Genomic DNA, 13,566 nt, shown 5'->3' with positions numbered 1-13,566 from the left:
CTCCCTCCCTCCCTCTCCTCCCTCTCCTCCCTCCTCTCTCCTTCTCCCCCCCCTCCCTCCCTCCCTCCCCCCTCCCTCTCTCTCCTTCTCCCTCCCTCCCTCCCTCCCTCCCTCCCTCTCTCTCTCTCCTTCTCCCTCCCTCCCTCCCTCTCTCTCCTTCTCCCTCCCTCCCTCTCTTCTCTCTTAGCCTGCCTGACAGTTGACTAACACTGAGTCGCGTTAGTTCAATTATTGAGAGGCTTTCTAATGAGGGTTTACTGCAGAGAAAATACACACATTATTAGGATGCTCGCAGGGAGAACTAATTACGTTTGGGAGGAATCGGAAACTAAAGAGAGAAAAAAACGAAGAAAGAAAGAAAAACAAGGAAGATTTCCCATGTGTTTTTGGGATCGGAACAAACTTCTTTAAGAACAGGCCTATCCATTCCAGGGCCTAATAGTACTTCCATAAACGTAGCAGGTCATTTATATCCTTAGCGTCGATGACAAGACATTCAGAGTGGAGCACTGAGCCATACCAGCCAGCCATACCAGCCATACCAGCCAGCCATACCAGCCAGCCAGCCAGCCATACCTGCCAGCAAGACCAGCCATACCAACCATACCAGCCAGTCATACCAGCCATACCAGCCAGCCATACCTGCCAGCAAGACCAGCCATACCAGCCAGCCATACCAGCCAGCCATACCAACCATACCAGCCAGCCATACCAGCCAGTCATACCAACCATACCAGCCAGCCATACCAGCCATACCAGCCAGCCATACCAGCCAGCCATACCAGCCATACCAGCCAGCCATACCAGCCATACCAGCCAGCCATACCAGCCAGCCATAACAGCCAGTCATACCAGCCAGCCATACCAGCCAGTCATACCAGCCATACCAGCCAGCCATACCAGCCATACCAGCCAGCCATACCAGCCAGCCATACCAGCCAGCCATTCCAGCCATACCAGCCAGCCATACAAGCCAGCCATACCAGCCATACCAGCCAGCCAGCCATACCAGCCAGTCATACCAGCCAGCCAGCCATACCAGCCAGCCAGCCACACCAGCCATACCAGCCAGCCAGGCAGGCAGGCATACCAGTCATGCGAGCCATACCAGCTATGCCAGCCATACCAGCCAGCCAGCCATACCAGCCAATCATACCAACCATACCTGCATTACCAGCCATACCAGCCAACCATAACTGCATTACCAGCCATTCCAGCCAATCATACCAACCATACCTGCATTACCAGCCATACCAGCCAACCATACCTGCATTACCAGCCAGCTAGCCAGCCAGCCATACCAGCCATACCAGCCAGCCAGCCATACCAGCCAACCATACCTGCATTACCAGCCATACCAGCCAGCCATACCAGCCATACCAACCATACCTGCATTACCAGCCAACCATACCTGCATTACCAGCCATACCAGCCAGCCAGCCATACCAACCATACCTGCCATACCAGCCATACCAGCCAACCATACCAACCATACCTGCATTACCAGCCATACCAGCCAGCCAGCCATACCAACCATACCTGCCATACCAGCCATACCAGCCAACCATACCAACCATACCTGTATTACCAGCCATATCAGCCAACCATACCAACCATACCTGTATTACCAGCCAACAATACCTGCATTACCAGCCATACCAGCCAGCCAGCCATACCAGCCATACCAGCCAACCATACCAACCATACCTGCATTACCAGCCATACCAGCCACACCAACCATACCTGCATTACCAGCCATACCAGCCAACCATACCAACCATACCTGCATTACCAGCCATACCAGCCAACCATACCTGCATTACCAGCCATACCAGCCAGCCAGCCATAACAGCCAACCATACCAGCCATACCTGCATTACCAGCCATACCAGCCAGCCAGCCATATTAGCCAACCATACCAGCCATACCTGCATTACCAGCCATACCAGCCATGCCACCCATACCAGCCATGAGAGCCATACCAGCCATGCCAGCCATGCCACCCTTACCAGCCATACCAGCCATACCAGCCATACCAGCCAGCCATACCAGCCAGCCATACCAGCCATACCAGCCAGCCATACCAGCCATACCAACCAGCCATACCAGCCAGCCATACCAGCCATGCTAGCCAGCCAGGCAGGCAGTGGGCCGTACTGCTGTGTGTTTATAATACGCTGATGTCCACTTTACTGGAAACACTTGCTGACATTCCAGGAAGAGAAAGGAACCAATTTCTCCTTCACTCATTCCCCATCCATCCTCCAAATCATTACAGTGTGTGTGTGTGTGTGTGTGTGTGTGTGTGTGTGTGTGTGTGTGTGTGTGTGTGTGTGTGTGATTCAACCAGCATTAAAAAGCAGCAGATTTCCTTAAATTAGACCATTAAACACAGTCATCATGTTTGAGCTACGTTTCCATGTCTACATCAATAAAACTAGGTGTGAGAGATCTGCTTTGTAATCAGGTCCAATTTAAATGTTAATGACGTTGCGTAAGGCGCTCCCTCTCCGGCGAAAGGAACAATAAAAGCATTGTTTCATCCCCTCTTCTCTCTCTGACTGCCTCACATCGGCCCAAATGGTCCATTTTACACTCTAAAAGGGGTTTGAGGTTCGACTCTCTCTGCTTCCCTGTGATTGACTGGTTTTATGAAGCACAACATTAACTATTGCTTCTCTATGTGCTCTGCATCGTAACACTTTGCCAGATTTGAATTATCTTTGTGCAACACACAAACACACACACACATACACACACAAAGATAGTAAGTTCACACTTGAAAAAACATGTGTACTTACTGAAATACACAATATTATACATCAGTAGTACTGACAGTAGTTGCAGAGAGACAAGTCAAACGGTCCCTTAGGAATCTCAGCTGAGCCGTGAGGTGGAGAATTACAGTATCAGGAAAGTAAAAACCAATAAGCTTCCAACGTTCTGCTACACATAGAAACACAACCAATAGTGTTTTGGTCATTTGTTCTAGGTTGTTTTTAAGGAGATGTAAATGTGGCTCATTTGGCCAATATCTCTCGTTTATTGATGGTGCTGGCTGCGTGGGTGGGCCCTAAAGGGTTACGCACCCAATGCATACGGACGGCCGGTACATTTCTCAAGCGTCTAATAAATAAACATCTTTCCGGTCACTTGTCTGGTGCCAGATTTTCCAAAGGGAGACCCTGTGTACTTACAGCAGCTGCAGAGAGACAAGCCCATCAAACAATCCCTTAGGAATCTCAGCTATCTTGTTCCCGTACAGGACCCTGTAGAGACAAATACATAGTGCAGACATTGCAGATGATCTCAACAAGGATGGATCAGTGTGTGTGCATGTGTGTGTGTGTGCGTGTGTGTGTGTGTGTGTGTGTGTGTGTGTGTGTGTGTGTGTGTGTGTGTGTGTGTGTGTGTGTGCTTGCGCCTGTAATTCTACATGTGTACTATCAGTTTCTCCCTGTACTCCCATTCCCAGCCTGACAGTACATGACATGTACACTTATATTTCATGACATCCTGAGCAAATTAAGTCTCTTTCAGCCCGGTGCTGTTATTGGCGTCAGGCCTCCAGACACACAGTCTGTTTACCAAATGGCTGCCTATTCCCCATATAGTGCACTCATTTTGACCAGGGCCCATAGTAGGGCACTTAGTAGGGAATAGGGTGTCATTTTGGATGCAGACCACAGACATAGGAAGATGAACCCCCTGTCCTGTCTGCTGATTGGCTATATTAATATGCAGAGGCTTGTGTGTCCACTGCTGTCCGTCGGGCGGCGTCTTTGTCACATCCTTACAGTGATTTAAAAGGAACCTTTTTTTGAGCTCCCACCATCACATGGCTATTTGTACAATGTCTAGCCTAACCACTGTGTTGTGCTGTTAGACACTGGGTTCTAATTTGCTTTGCCATGCTCCACCTGGCTGTCCTACCATCTTAGAGTCAGCTGTCATGGAGGAGCACCGTGCCACCACCACCAGACTCTAATTATCTTGTTTGCAATGAATATCCCTGCCAGTGAGACTGAAGACATCTTTATTTATTTCTACACTGTGTGTGTGTGTGTGTGTGTGTGTGTGTGTGTGTGTGTGTGTGTGTGTGTGTGTGTGTGTGTGTGTGTGTGTGTGTGTGTGTGTGTGTTAAGATGCAGCAGCATATTCACTTACAGTGAAGTCAGGGAGCGTAAACCAGTGAAGGCGTCAGCAGCAATGTCAGAGACTTGATTCTTGCTCAGGTCACTGGAAGAACATTGGAGAGAGAGAGAGAGAGAGAGAGAGAGAGAGAGAGAGAGCTAAAGATTACACCAAAATCACAGTCTACTTGAACAGAGCAATACTCAATCATGAAGCATCAAAGTCAAAGGAACTGAATAATATTAAGAAAGACTACAGATGGAATGAAAGTAGTGTGAAAAATAATTCAATCCCTTTTAGACAACTTCCCGGACAAAATGTTTCACTGTAATAGTGAAGGTGTAACCTTGGCAGTAGAAAACCTAAACAGTATATTTGACCTCTCAGCTTCCCTATAGAATCTAAAAATTTCAAGCAGACAACCTATGAAAATGAACAACAATGGCAAATGGTTTGATGAAGAATGCAAAAACTTAAGAAAGAAATTGAGAAACCTATCTAACCAAAAACATAGAGACCCATAAAACCTGAGCCAACTCCTTCACTGTGGTGAATCACTAAAACAATACAGAAATACACCACGGAAAAAGAAGGAACAGGACGTCAGAAATCAGCTCAATGTAATTGAAGAATCCATAGAATCTAACCACTTCTGGAAAATTGGAAAACACTAAACAAACAACAACACGAAGAGTTATATATTCAAAATGGGAGATGTGTTTGAATAACCCACTTCTCCAATCTTTTTGGCTCTATAACAAAGAGCAAACAGCAAAAACATATACATGATCTTAGAATCAACTATTAAAGACTACCAGAACCCACTGGATTTTACAATTACATTTGATGAGCTACAGGATAAAATACAAACCCTCCAACCCCAAAAGGCTGTGGTGTTGATAGTATCCTAAATTAAATGATACAATATACAGACCACAAATTCCAAATGGCTATACTTAAACTATTTTACATAATCCTTAGCTCTGGCATCTTCCCCAATATTTGGAACCAAGGACTTATCACCCCAATCCACAAAAGTGGATACAAATTTGATCCTAATAATTACCATGGAATCAAATGTTAAATTGTCTTCTTACCGAAATACCGTATGGCAGACCACATATTCACCCTGCACACCCTTATTGACAAACAAACAAAACAAAAGCAAAGTCTTCTCATTTGATTTTGGCATGAGGGTCTGCTATACAAACTGATGGAAAGCAGCGTTTGGGGGAAAAACATATGACATTATAAAATCAATGTACACAAACAACAACGGTGCAGTTAAAATTGGCAATAAACACACAGATGGTCATGGGGTGAGACAAGGATGCAGCTTGAGCCCCACCCTCTTCAACATACAGTATATCAAGGAATTGGCGAGGGCACTAGAACAGTCTGCAGCATGCAGCCTCACCCTACTGGACTCAAATGTCTACTGTTTTCAGATGATCTGGTGCTTCTGTCCCCAACCAAGAAGGGCCTATGGCAACACCTAGATCCTTTGTACAGATTCTGTCAGACTTGGGCCCTGACAGTGAATCTCAGTGAGACAAAAATAATGGAGTTCTAGACACCGTTGCCCTAGAGCACACATAATTATACCTACCTCAGCCTAAACATCAGCACCACAGGTAACTTCCACAAGGCTGTGAACAATCTAAGAGAGAAGGCAAGAAGGGCCTACAATGCCATCAAAAAGAACATCAAACTCAACATCCCAATTAGGATCTGGCAAAAAAAATACTGCAATCAGTTATCGAACCCATTGCCCCCAATGGTTGTGAGGTCTGGGGTTCACTTAGGAACCAATAATTTACTAAATGGGGCAAACACCCAATTGAGACTCTGCGTTCAGAATTCTGCAAAAATATATTCAGTGTACAACGCAAAACCACAAACAATAAATGAAGAGCAGAATTATGACTATATCCACTAGTTATCAAAATCCAGAAAAGAGCTGTTAAATTCTACAACCACCTAAAAGGAAGTGATGCCCACACATTCCACTACAAAGCCCTCACCTACAGAGAGATTAACCTAGAGAAGAGTCCCCTCAGACAGCTGGTTCTGGGGCTCTGTTTACAAACACAAAGAAACCCAACAGAGCCCCAGGATAGAAACACATGTAGATACAACTAAATTATGAGAAAGCAAAAAGACTACTTGACACACTGGAAAGAATAAACCAAAAAACCGAGCAAATTGGAATGCTATCTGGCCCTAAACAGAGAGTACAAATTAAGAAAATTAAGAAAACTGACCCCAAATTAAGAAAATCCTTGACCATATACAGACTATGTACTCAGTGCGCATAGCCTTGCTATTGAGAGAGGCTGCCATAGGCAGACCTGGCTCTCGAGAGAAGACAGGCTATGTGCCCACTGCCCACAAAATGAGGTGGAAACTGAGCTACACTTCCTAATCTCCCGCCAAATGTTTTACCACATTAGAGACACATATCTATCCACATTTGTTATTACGGGTCTTGTCCCATGTATTGTTGTGCATTTGTAATTATGGGTCTCGCCCCATTTATTGTTGTGCATTTGTTATTTCGGGTCTCACCCAGTGTAGTGTATTGCGGGTCTCGTCCCGTGTATTTATTATTGGTTTCCCTGTGTTTTTGTATACGTGTTTGTTTTGGGCTTCGTCTCCGTGCCTTTCCATGTCATGTTGTATATTTTGGGCGGAGTATCATACCCTCCTATTACGAATTCCTGTGCCTGTGTCCAATAATTTATACAACGTGACAGAATAACCCACCCTAAATGGAGACAGCGGGAATGTCCCGTCCGACACCAACGCAACTTTGGCAGCTGCAACTGGCTCGTCCACAGCCGCAGCTTCGGCAGCTTCAACTGGTCCGTCCGACGCCCCTGTAACTGGCCCGTCCGATGCCGCCGCAACTTCGGCAGCTGCAACTGCCCCGTCCGATGCTGCAACTTCGGCAGCTTCAACTGGTACCCGCTGACGCCGCTGCAACTGGCCTGTCCGATGCCGCCGCAACTTTGGCAGCTGCAACTGGCCCGTCTGACACAACTTCGGCAGCTGCAACTGGCCCGTCTGAGGACGAAGCAACTTCGGCAGCTGCAGCTGGCCCTGACCGACCCGCACCACGTTCCTGTGGTCGTCCTCGAGGCCGGTGTCATCCCGCTGCTAGTGCAGCGTGTCAGAGGAGGGGTACGGTCATGGTTTCCCCCGGTACTGCTGCTCATTCCGTGCAACAGTTCTGGAGGTCTATGTCACCGGCATCTAGGCGTCACTGAACTGTCTCGTTACACACACCTGAATTCCTATTCCCCTGATTAGTAATTGTATATATGTGCCCTCAATTCACCCTTGTCTGGTCGATTACTGTTCCCATGCACGTTGGTCTGTGAGTACCTGTGCTTTGTTATTTTGGCTTTCATGCTGAGTGTATTGTGCACTTTTTATTACGGGTCTTGTCCCGTGTATTGTTGTGCATTTGCTATTACAGGTGTCGCCCCGTGTAGTGTACTGCGGGTCTTGTCCTGTGTATTTATTATTGGGCTTCGTCTCCGTGCTTTTTCATGTCATGTATATTCTGGGTGGAGTATTAAACCCCCTTATTATGAATTCCTGCGCCTGTCTCCAATAATTTATACAACGCGAAATTGAATATATAACAGACTCACATCCTATTGAATTGAATATACATATAACACTCAAATCTTTTGAATTGAATATATAAGAGATAGACTCACATCCTATTGAATTGAATATATAACAAACTCACATCCTTTTGAGTTTCTTGTATGGAGAGAAGGCTCCAGCAGGGATGTTCTTGATTAGGTTCTGTTCCAGACGACTGATGGGGAGGTGGAAAGAGGGAGAGGGGGAGAGGGGGAGAGAGGGAGAGAGAAACATCAGGTTACTTCAGAGAGAAATACATTCTCATTTATCCTGGTCGTTCAGCTAAATATACAGTATGACTCTTAAGGGAGAAAGTGTGTGTCTGAGTGTCTGTTCATGTCCATGGCCTCCTCCTCCTCTTCCACCTCCTTCTCAAATCAAATGTTATTAGTCACATACACATATTTAGCAGATGTTATTGGGGATGTAGTGAAATGCTTGCGTTCCTAGCTCCAACAGTGCAGTAGTATCTAACAATTAACAACAATACACACATCTAAAAGTAAAATCATGGAATTAAGAAATATATATACAGTTGAAGTCGGAGGTTTACATACACCTTGGCCAAATACATTTAAACTCAGTTTTTCACAATTCCTGACATTTAATCCTAGTAAATATTCCCTGTCTTAAGTCAGTTAGGATCACCACTTTATTTTCAGAATGTGAAATGTCACAATAATAGTAGAGACAGTGATTTATTTCAGCTTTCATTTATTTCATCACCTTCCCAGTGGGTCAGAAGTTTACATACACTCAATTAGTATTTGGTAGCATTGCCTTTAAATTGTTTAACTTGGGTCAAACATTTTGAGTAGCCTTCCACAAGCTTCCCACAATAAGTTGGGTGATTTCTTGTCACAACTTTGGAAGTATGCTTGGGGTCATTGTCCATTTGGAAGACCCATCAAGCTTTAACTTCCTGACTGATGTCTTGAGATGTTACTTCAATATATCCACATAATGTTCCTTCCTCATGAAGCCATCTATTTTGTGAAGTGAAGCAGTCCCTCCTGCAGCAAAGCACCCCAACAACATGATGCTGCCACTCCCGTGCTTCACTGTTGGGATGGTGTTCTTCGGCTTGCAAGCCTCCCCTTTATCCTCCAAACATAACGATGGTCATTATGGCCAAACAGTTCTATTTTTGTTTCATCAGACCAGAGGACATTTCTCAAAAAGTACGATCTTTGTCTCCATGTGCAGTTGCAAACCCTAGTCTGTCTTTTTTATGGCGGTTTTAGAGCAGTGGCTTCTTCCTTGCTGAGTGGCCTTTCAGGTTATGTCGATATAGGACTCATTTTACTGTGGATATAGATACTTTGTACCTCTTTCATCCAGCATCTTCACAAGGTCCTTTGCTGTTGATCTGAGATTGATTTGCACTTTTCGCACCAAAGAATGCGTCTCGTTCCTGAGCGGGGTGACGGCTGCATGGTCCCATGGTGTTTATACTTGCGTACTATTGTTTGTACAGATAAATGTGGTACCTTCAGGCGTTTGGAAATTGCTCCCAAGGATGAACCAGACTTGTAGAGGTCTACAACTAGGCACAGTCAACTCAGTGTATGTAAACTTCTGACCCACCGGAATTGTGATACAGTGAACTATAAGTGAAATAATCTGTCTGTAAACAATTGTTGGAAAAATGACTTGTGTCATGCACAAAGTAGATGTCCTAACCGTCTTGCCAAATCTATAGTTTGTTAACAAGACATTTGTGGAGTGGTTGAAAAACAAGTTTTAATGGCTCCAACCTAAGAGTATGTAAACTTCCGACTTCAACTGTATACTAGGACGAGCAATGTCAGAGTGGCATTGACTAAAATACAGTAGAATAGAATATAGTATATATATATATATATATATATATATATATATATGAGATGAGTAAAGCAGTATGTAACCATTATTAAAGTGACTCGTGTTCCATTATTAAAGTGACCAGTGATTCCATGTCAATGTACATAGGGCAGCAGCCTCTAAGATGCAGGGTTAAGTAGCTGGGTGGTAGCCGGCTAGTGATGCCTATTGAACAATCTGATGGCCTTGGGATAAAAGCTATCTTTCAGTCTCTCGGTCCCCGCTTTGATACACCTGTACTGATCTTGCCTTTTGGATGATAGCGGGGTGAACAGGCCGTGGCTCGGGTGGTTGTTGTACTTGATTATATTGTTTGCCTTCCTGTGACATCGGGTGCTGTAGGTGTCCTGTAGGTTTCTGAGGATCTTAGGGGCCAAGCCAAATTTCTTCAGCCTCCTGAGGTTGAAGAGGTGCTGTTGCGCTTTCTTCACCACACTCTCTGTGTGGGTGGACCATTTCAGATCGTCAGTGATGTGTACGCCAAGGAACTTGAAACTTCCACCTTCCCTACTGAGGTCCCGTCGATGTGGATAGGGGTGTGCTCCCTCTGCTGTTTCCTGAAGTCCGCAATCAGCTCTTTCGTTTTGTTGACGTTGAGGGAGAGGTTATTTTCCTGACACCACTCCGCCAGGGCCCTCACCTCCTCCCTGTAGGCTGTCTCGTCATTGTTGGTAATCAAGCCTACTACTGTTGTGTTGTCTGCAAACTTGATGATTGAGTTGGAGGCGTGCATGGCCACGCAGTCATGGGTGAACAGGGAGTACAGGAGGGGGCTGAGCACGCATCCTTGTGGGGCCCCTGTATTTAGGATCAGTGAAGTGGAGGTGTTGTTTCCTACCTTCATCACTTGGGGGCGGCCCGTCAGGAAGTCCAGGACCCAGTTGCACATGGCGGGGTTCAGACCCAGGGCCCCAAGCTTAATGATGAGCTTGGAGGGTACTCTGGTGTTGAAGGCTGAGCAATAGTCAATTAACAGCATTCTGACTTAGGTATTCCTCTTGTCCAGATGGGATAGGGCAGTGTGCAGTGTGATGGCGATTGCATCGTCTGTGGATCTATTGGGACGGTTAGCAAATTTTAGTGGGTGTAGGGTGTGATCCTTAACTAGTCTCTCAAAGCACTTCATGACGACCGAAGTGAGTGCTACGGGGCGATAGTCATTTAGTTCAGTTACCTTTGCTTTCTTGGGTACAGGAACAATGGTGGACATCTTGAAGCAAGTGGGGACAGCAGACTGGGATAGGGAGAGATTGAATATGTCTGTAAACACTCCAGTCAGCTGGTCTGCGCATGCTCTGAGGATGTGGCTAGGGATGCCGTCTGGGCCAGCAGCCTTGCGAGGGTTAACACGCTTAAATGTCTTACTCACGTCGGCCACGGAGAACGAGAGCCCACAGTCCTTGGGAGTGGGCCGCGTCGGTGGCACTATGTTATCCTCAAAGTGGACGAAGAAGGTGTTTAACTTCGGTGTCCGCTAGTTTTCCCTTTGTAACCTGTGATTATCTGTAGACCCTGCCACATACGTCTCATGTCTGAGCCATTGTACTGAAGCTTTGCCTGTTTGATTGCCTTACAGAGGGAATAAGTACACTGTTTGTATTCGACCATATTCCCAGTCACCTTGCCATGGCTAAATGCGGTGGTTTACGCTTTTTGTTTTGCGCAAATGCTTCCATCTATCCAAGGTTTCTGGTTTGGGTAGGTTTTAATAGTCACAGTGAGACCTGGCCCAGTGGCCTGTGTTGTCTGGGAGATGGAGGATGGAAGTGGGCTGCTGTGCTTTATGTCTGTAGTGGTATCTGGGGAGGGTAGTGCAAGGCCACTCAGTACTTCGGCCACAGAGCTACTGGGCAAGGGTCATCTGTCTGAGTGATGGGACCTGTGGCAGCCCCCCACTCCTCTCCCCACGCCATGATATCTCCTAGTCCCACCCCTCTGTCCCCTGTGCCTGTCCCCTTCGCTACCTGCTGCAGCACCTCAGTCCTCCTCTCTACTCCCCCAAATCTCTCAATCCCAACCTCTGTCCCCCTACCTCACTGCACCACCATCTATCTGGGTCCACTCTCCAGTAGGGTTGTGATGAAACCAGTATTGCAATATGTTATCCATGGCAAAAATGAAAACAGGAAGCAGACCAAAGTCTTTGGTCCTTTAAAAACCTGCTGTTGGTAAAGTATTGTGTGAAATAGCTTAGAAAATAAAGACGTGACTGTGGATGACAACATAATGATGTTTGTTTCCAACATTAGAGCTGTTTTCCTAAAGAAGTGAAACCCCCGTTGTGTTTTGTTTCCTTGCCACGATACTAAGGAGTATTGCGATACTGTTATGGTCCCGGCCCTTCTCTGGAGGCATGTGTGTGTCTGCTAATGGGTCCTAGTAAGGAAATGACTCTAAAGGAAGATAATGATTGCATATACAGTGCATTCGAAAAGTATTCATACCTCTTTTCTTTTTCCGCATTTTGTTACATTGCAGCCTTATTCTATAATGGATTAAATAAAAAAATATATATTAATCAATCTACACAGAATACCCCATAATTACAATGCGATAACAGGTTTTACATTTCTTTTAGCAAATGTATTACATATAAAAAACAGAAACACCTTATTTACATAAGTATTCATATCCTTTGCTATGAGACTCAAAATTTTGCTCAGGTGCATCCTGTTTCCATTGATCATCCTTGAGATGTTTCTACAACTTGATTGGAGTCCACCTGTGGTAAATTCAATTGACTGGACATGATTTGGAAAGGCACACACCTGTCTATATAAGGTCCCACAGTTGACAGTGCATGTCAGAGCAAAAACCAAGCCATGAGGTCAAATGAATTGTCCATAGGGCTCCGAAACAGGATTGTGTCGAGGCACAGATCTGGGAAGGGTACCAAAAATGTCTGCAGTATTGAAGGTCCACAAGAACACAGTGGCCTCCATCATTCTTAAATGGAAGTTTAGAACCACCAAGACTCTTCCTAGTGCTGGTCGTCCAGCCAAACTGAGCAATCAGGGAAGAAGGGCCTTGGTCAGGGAGGTGACCAAGAACCCGAGTTCCTCTTTGGAGATGGGAGAACCTTCCAGAAGGACAACCACCTCTCCAGCACTTCACCAATCAGGCCTTTATGGTAGACTGGCCAGACGGAAGCCACTCCTCAGTAAAAGGCACATGACAGCGCGGTTGGAGTTTGCCAAAAGGCACCTAAAGGACTCAGATCATGAGAAACAAGATTCTCTGGTCTGATGAAACCAAGATTGAACTCTTTGGCCTGAATGCCAAACGTCACGTCTGCAGGAAACTTGGCAACATCCCTACGGTGAAGCATGGTGGTGGCAGCATCATGTTGTGGGGATGTTTTTCAGCGGCAGGGACTGGGAGACTAGTCAGGATCGAGGGAAAGATGAACAGAGAAAAGTACAGAGAGATCCTTGTTGAAAACCTGCTCCAGAGTGGCTTCGGGACAAGTCTCTGAATGTCCTTGAGCGGCCCAGCCAGAGCCCGGACTTGAACCCGATTGAACATCTCTGGAGAGAATTGAAAATAGCTGTGCATTGACGCTCCCCATCCAACCTGACATAGCTTGAGAGGATCTGCAGAGAAGAATGGGAGAAACCGTCAAGCTTGTAGCTTCATACCCAAGAAGACTCAAGGCTGTCATCGCTGCCAAATTTTCTCCAACAAAGTACTGAGTAAAGGGTCTGAATACTTATGTTAAAGTGACATTTTATTTTTTATAATTTTTTTCAGAAAACCTGTTGGTCATTATGGGGTATTGTGTGTAGATTGAGGAGAGAAAAAAACAATGTAATCAATTTTAGAATAAGGCTGTAACGTAACAAAATGTGGAAAAATCAAGGGGTTTGAGTACTTTCCGAATGCACTGAGTATACAAAATATTCATAGACTGAC

The 13,566-nt window shown here is 45.6% G+C and overlaps 1 protein-coding gene across 1 annotated transcript in view; it reads right to left on the bottom strand.

Annotated features, from left to right (window-relative positions):
- The window catches only part of LOC115205030 (slit homolog 3 (Drosophila)), a 374,555-nt gene that overhangs the window by 123,459 nt on the left and 237,530 nt on the right, over window positions 1-13,566 (bottom strand). Inside the window, exons 11-14 of the mRNA XM_029770590.1 lie at window positions 7,895-7,966; window positions 4,168-4,239; window positions 3,198-3,269; window positions 1,496-1,539 (exon numbers count right to left, since the gene is read on the bottom strand). Of these exons, the coding sequence (XP_029626450.1) occupies window positions 1,496-1,539; window positions 3,198-3,269; window positions 4,168-4,239; window positions 7,895-7,966 (260 nt within the window). The remainder of the gene's footprint in view (window positions 1-1,495; window positions 1,540-3,197; window positions 3,270-4,167; window positions 4,240-7,894; window positions 7,967-13,566) is intronic.

Source organism: Salmo trutta, chromosome 13 (assembly GCF_901001165.1).
Source record: "Salmo trutta chromosome 13, fSalTru1.1, whole genome shotgun sequence".
Taxonomy (NCBI): Eukaryota; Metazoa; Chordata; class Actinopteri; order Salmoniformes; family Salmonidae; genus Salmo; species Salmo trutta.
The sequence above is the reverse complement of the archived record's forward strand: the minus strand, read 5'-3'. Positions and strand labels throughout refer to the sequence as shown.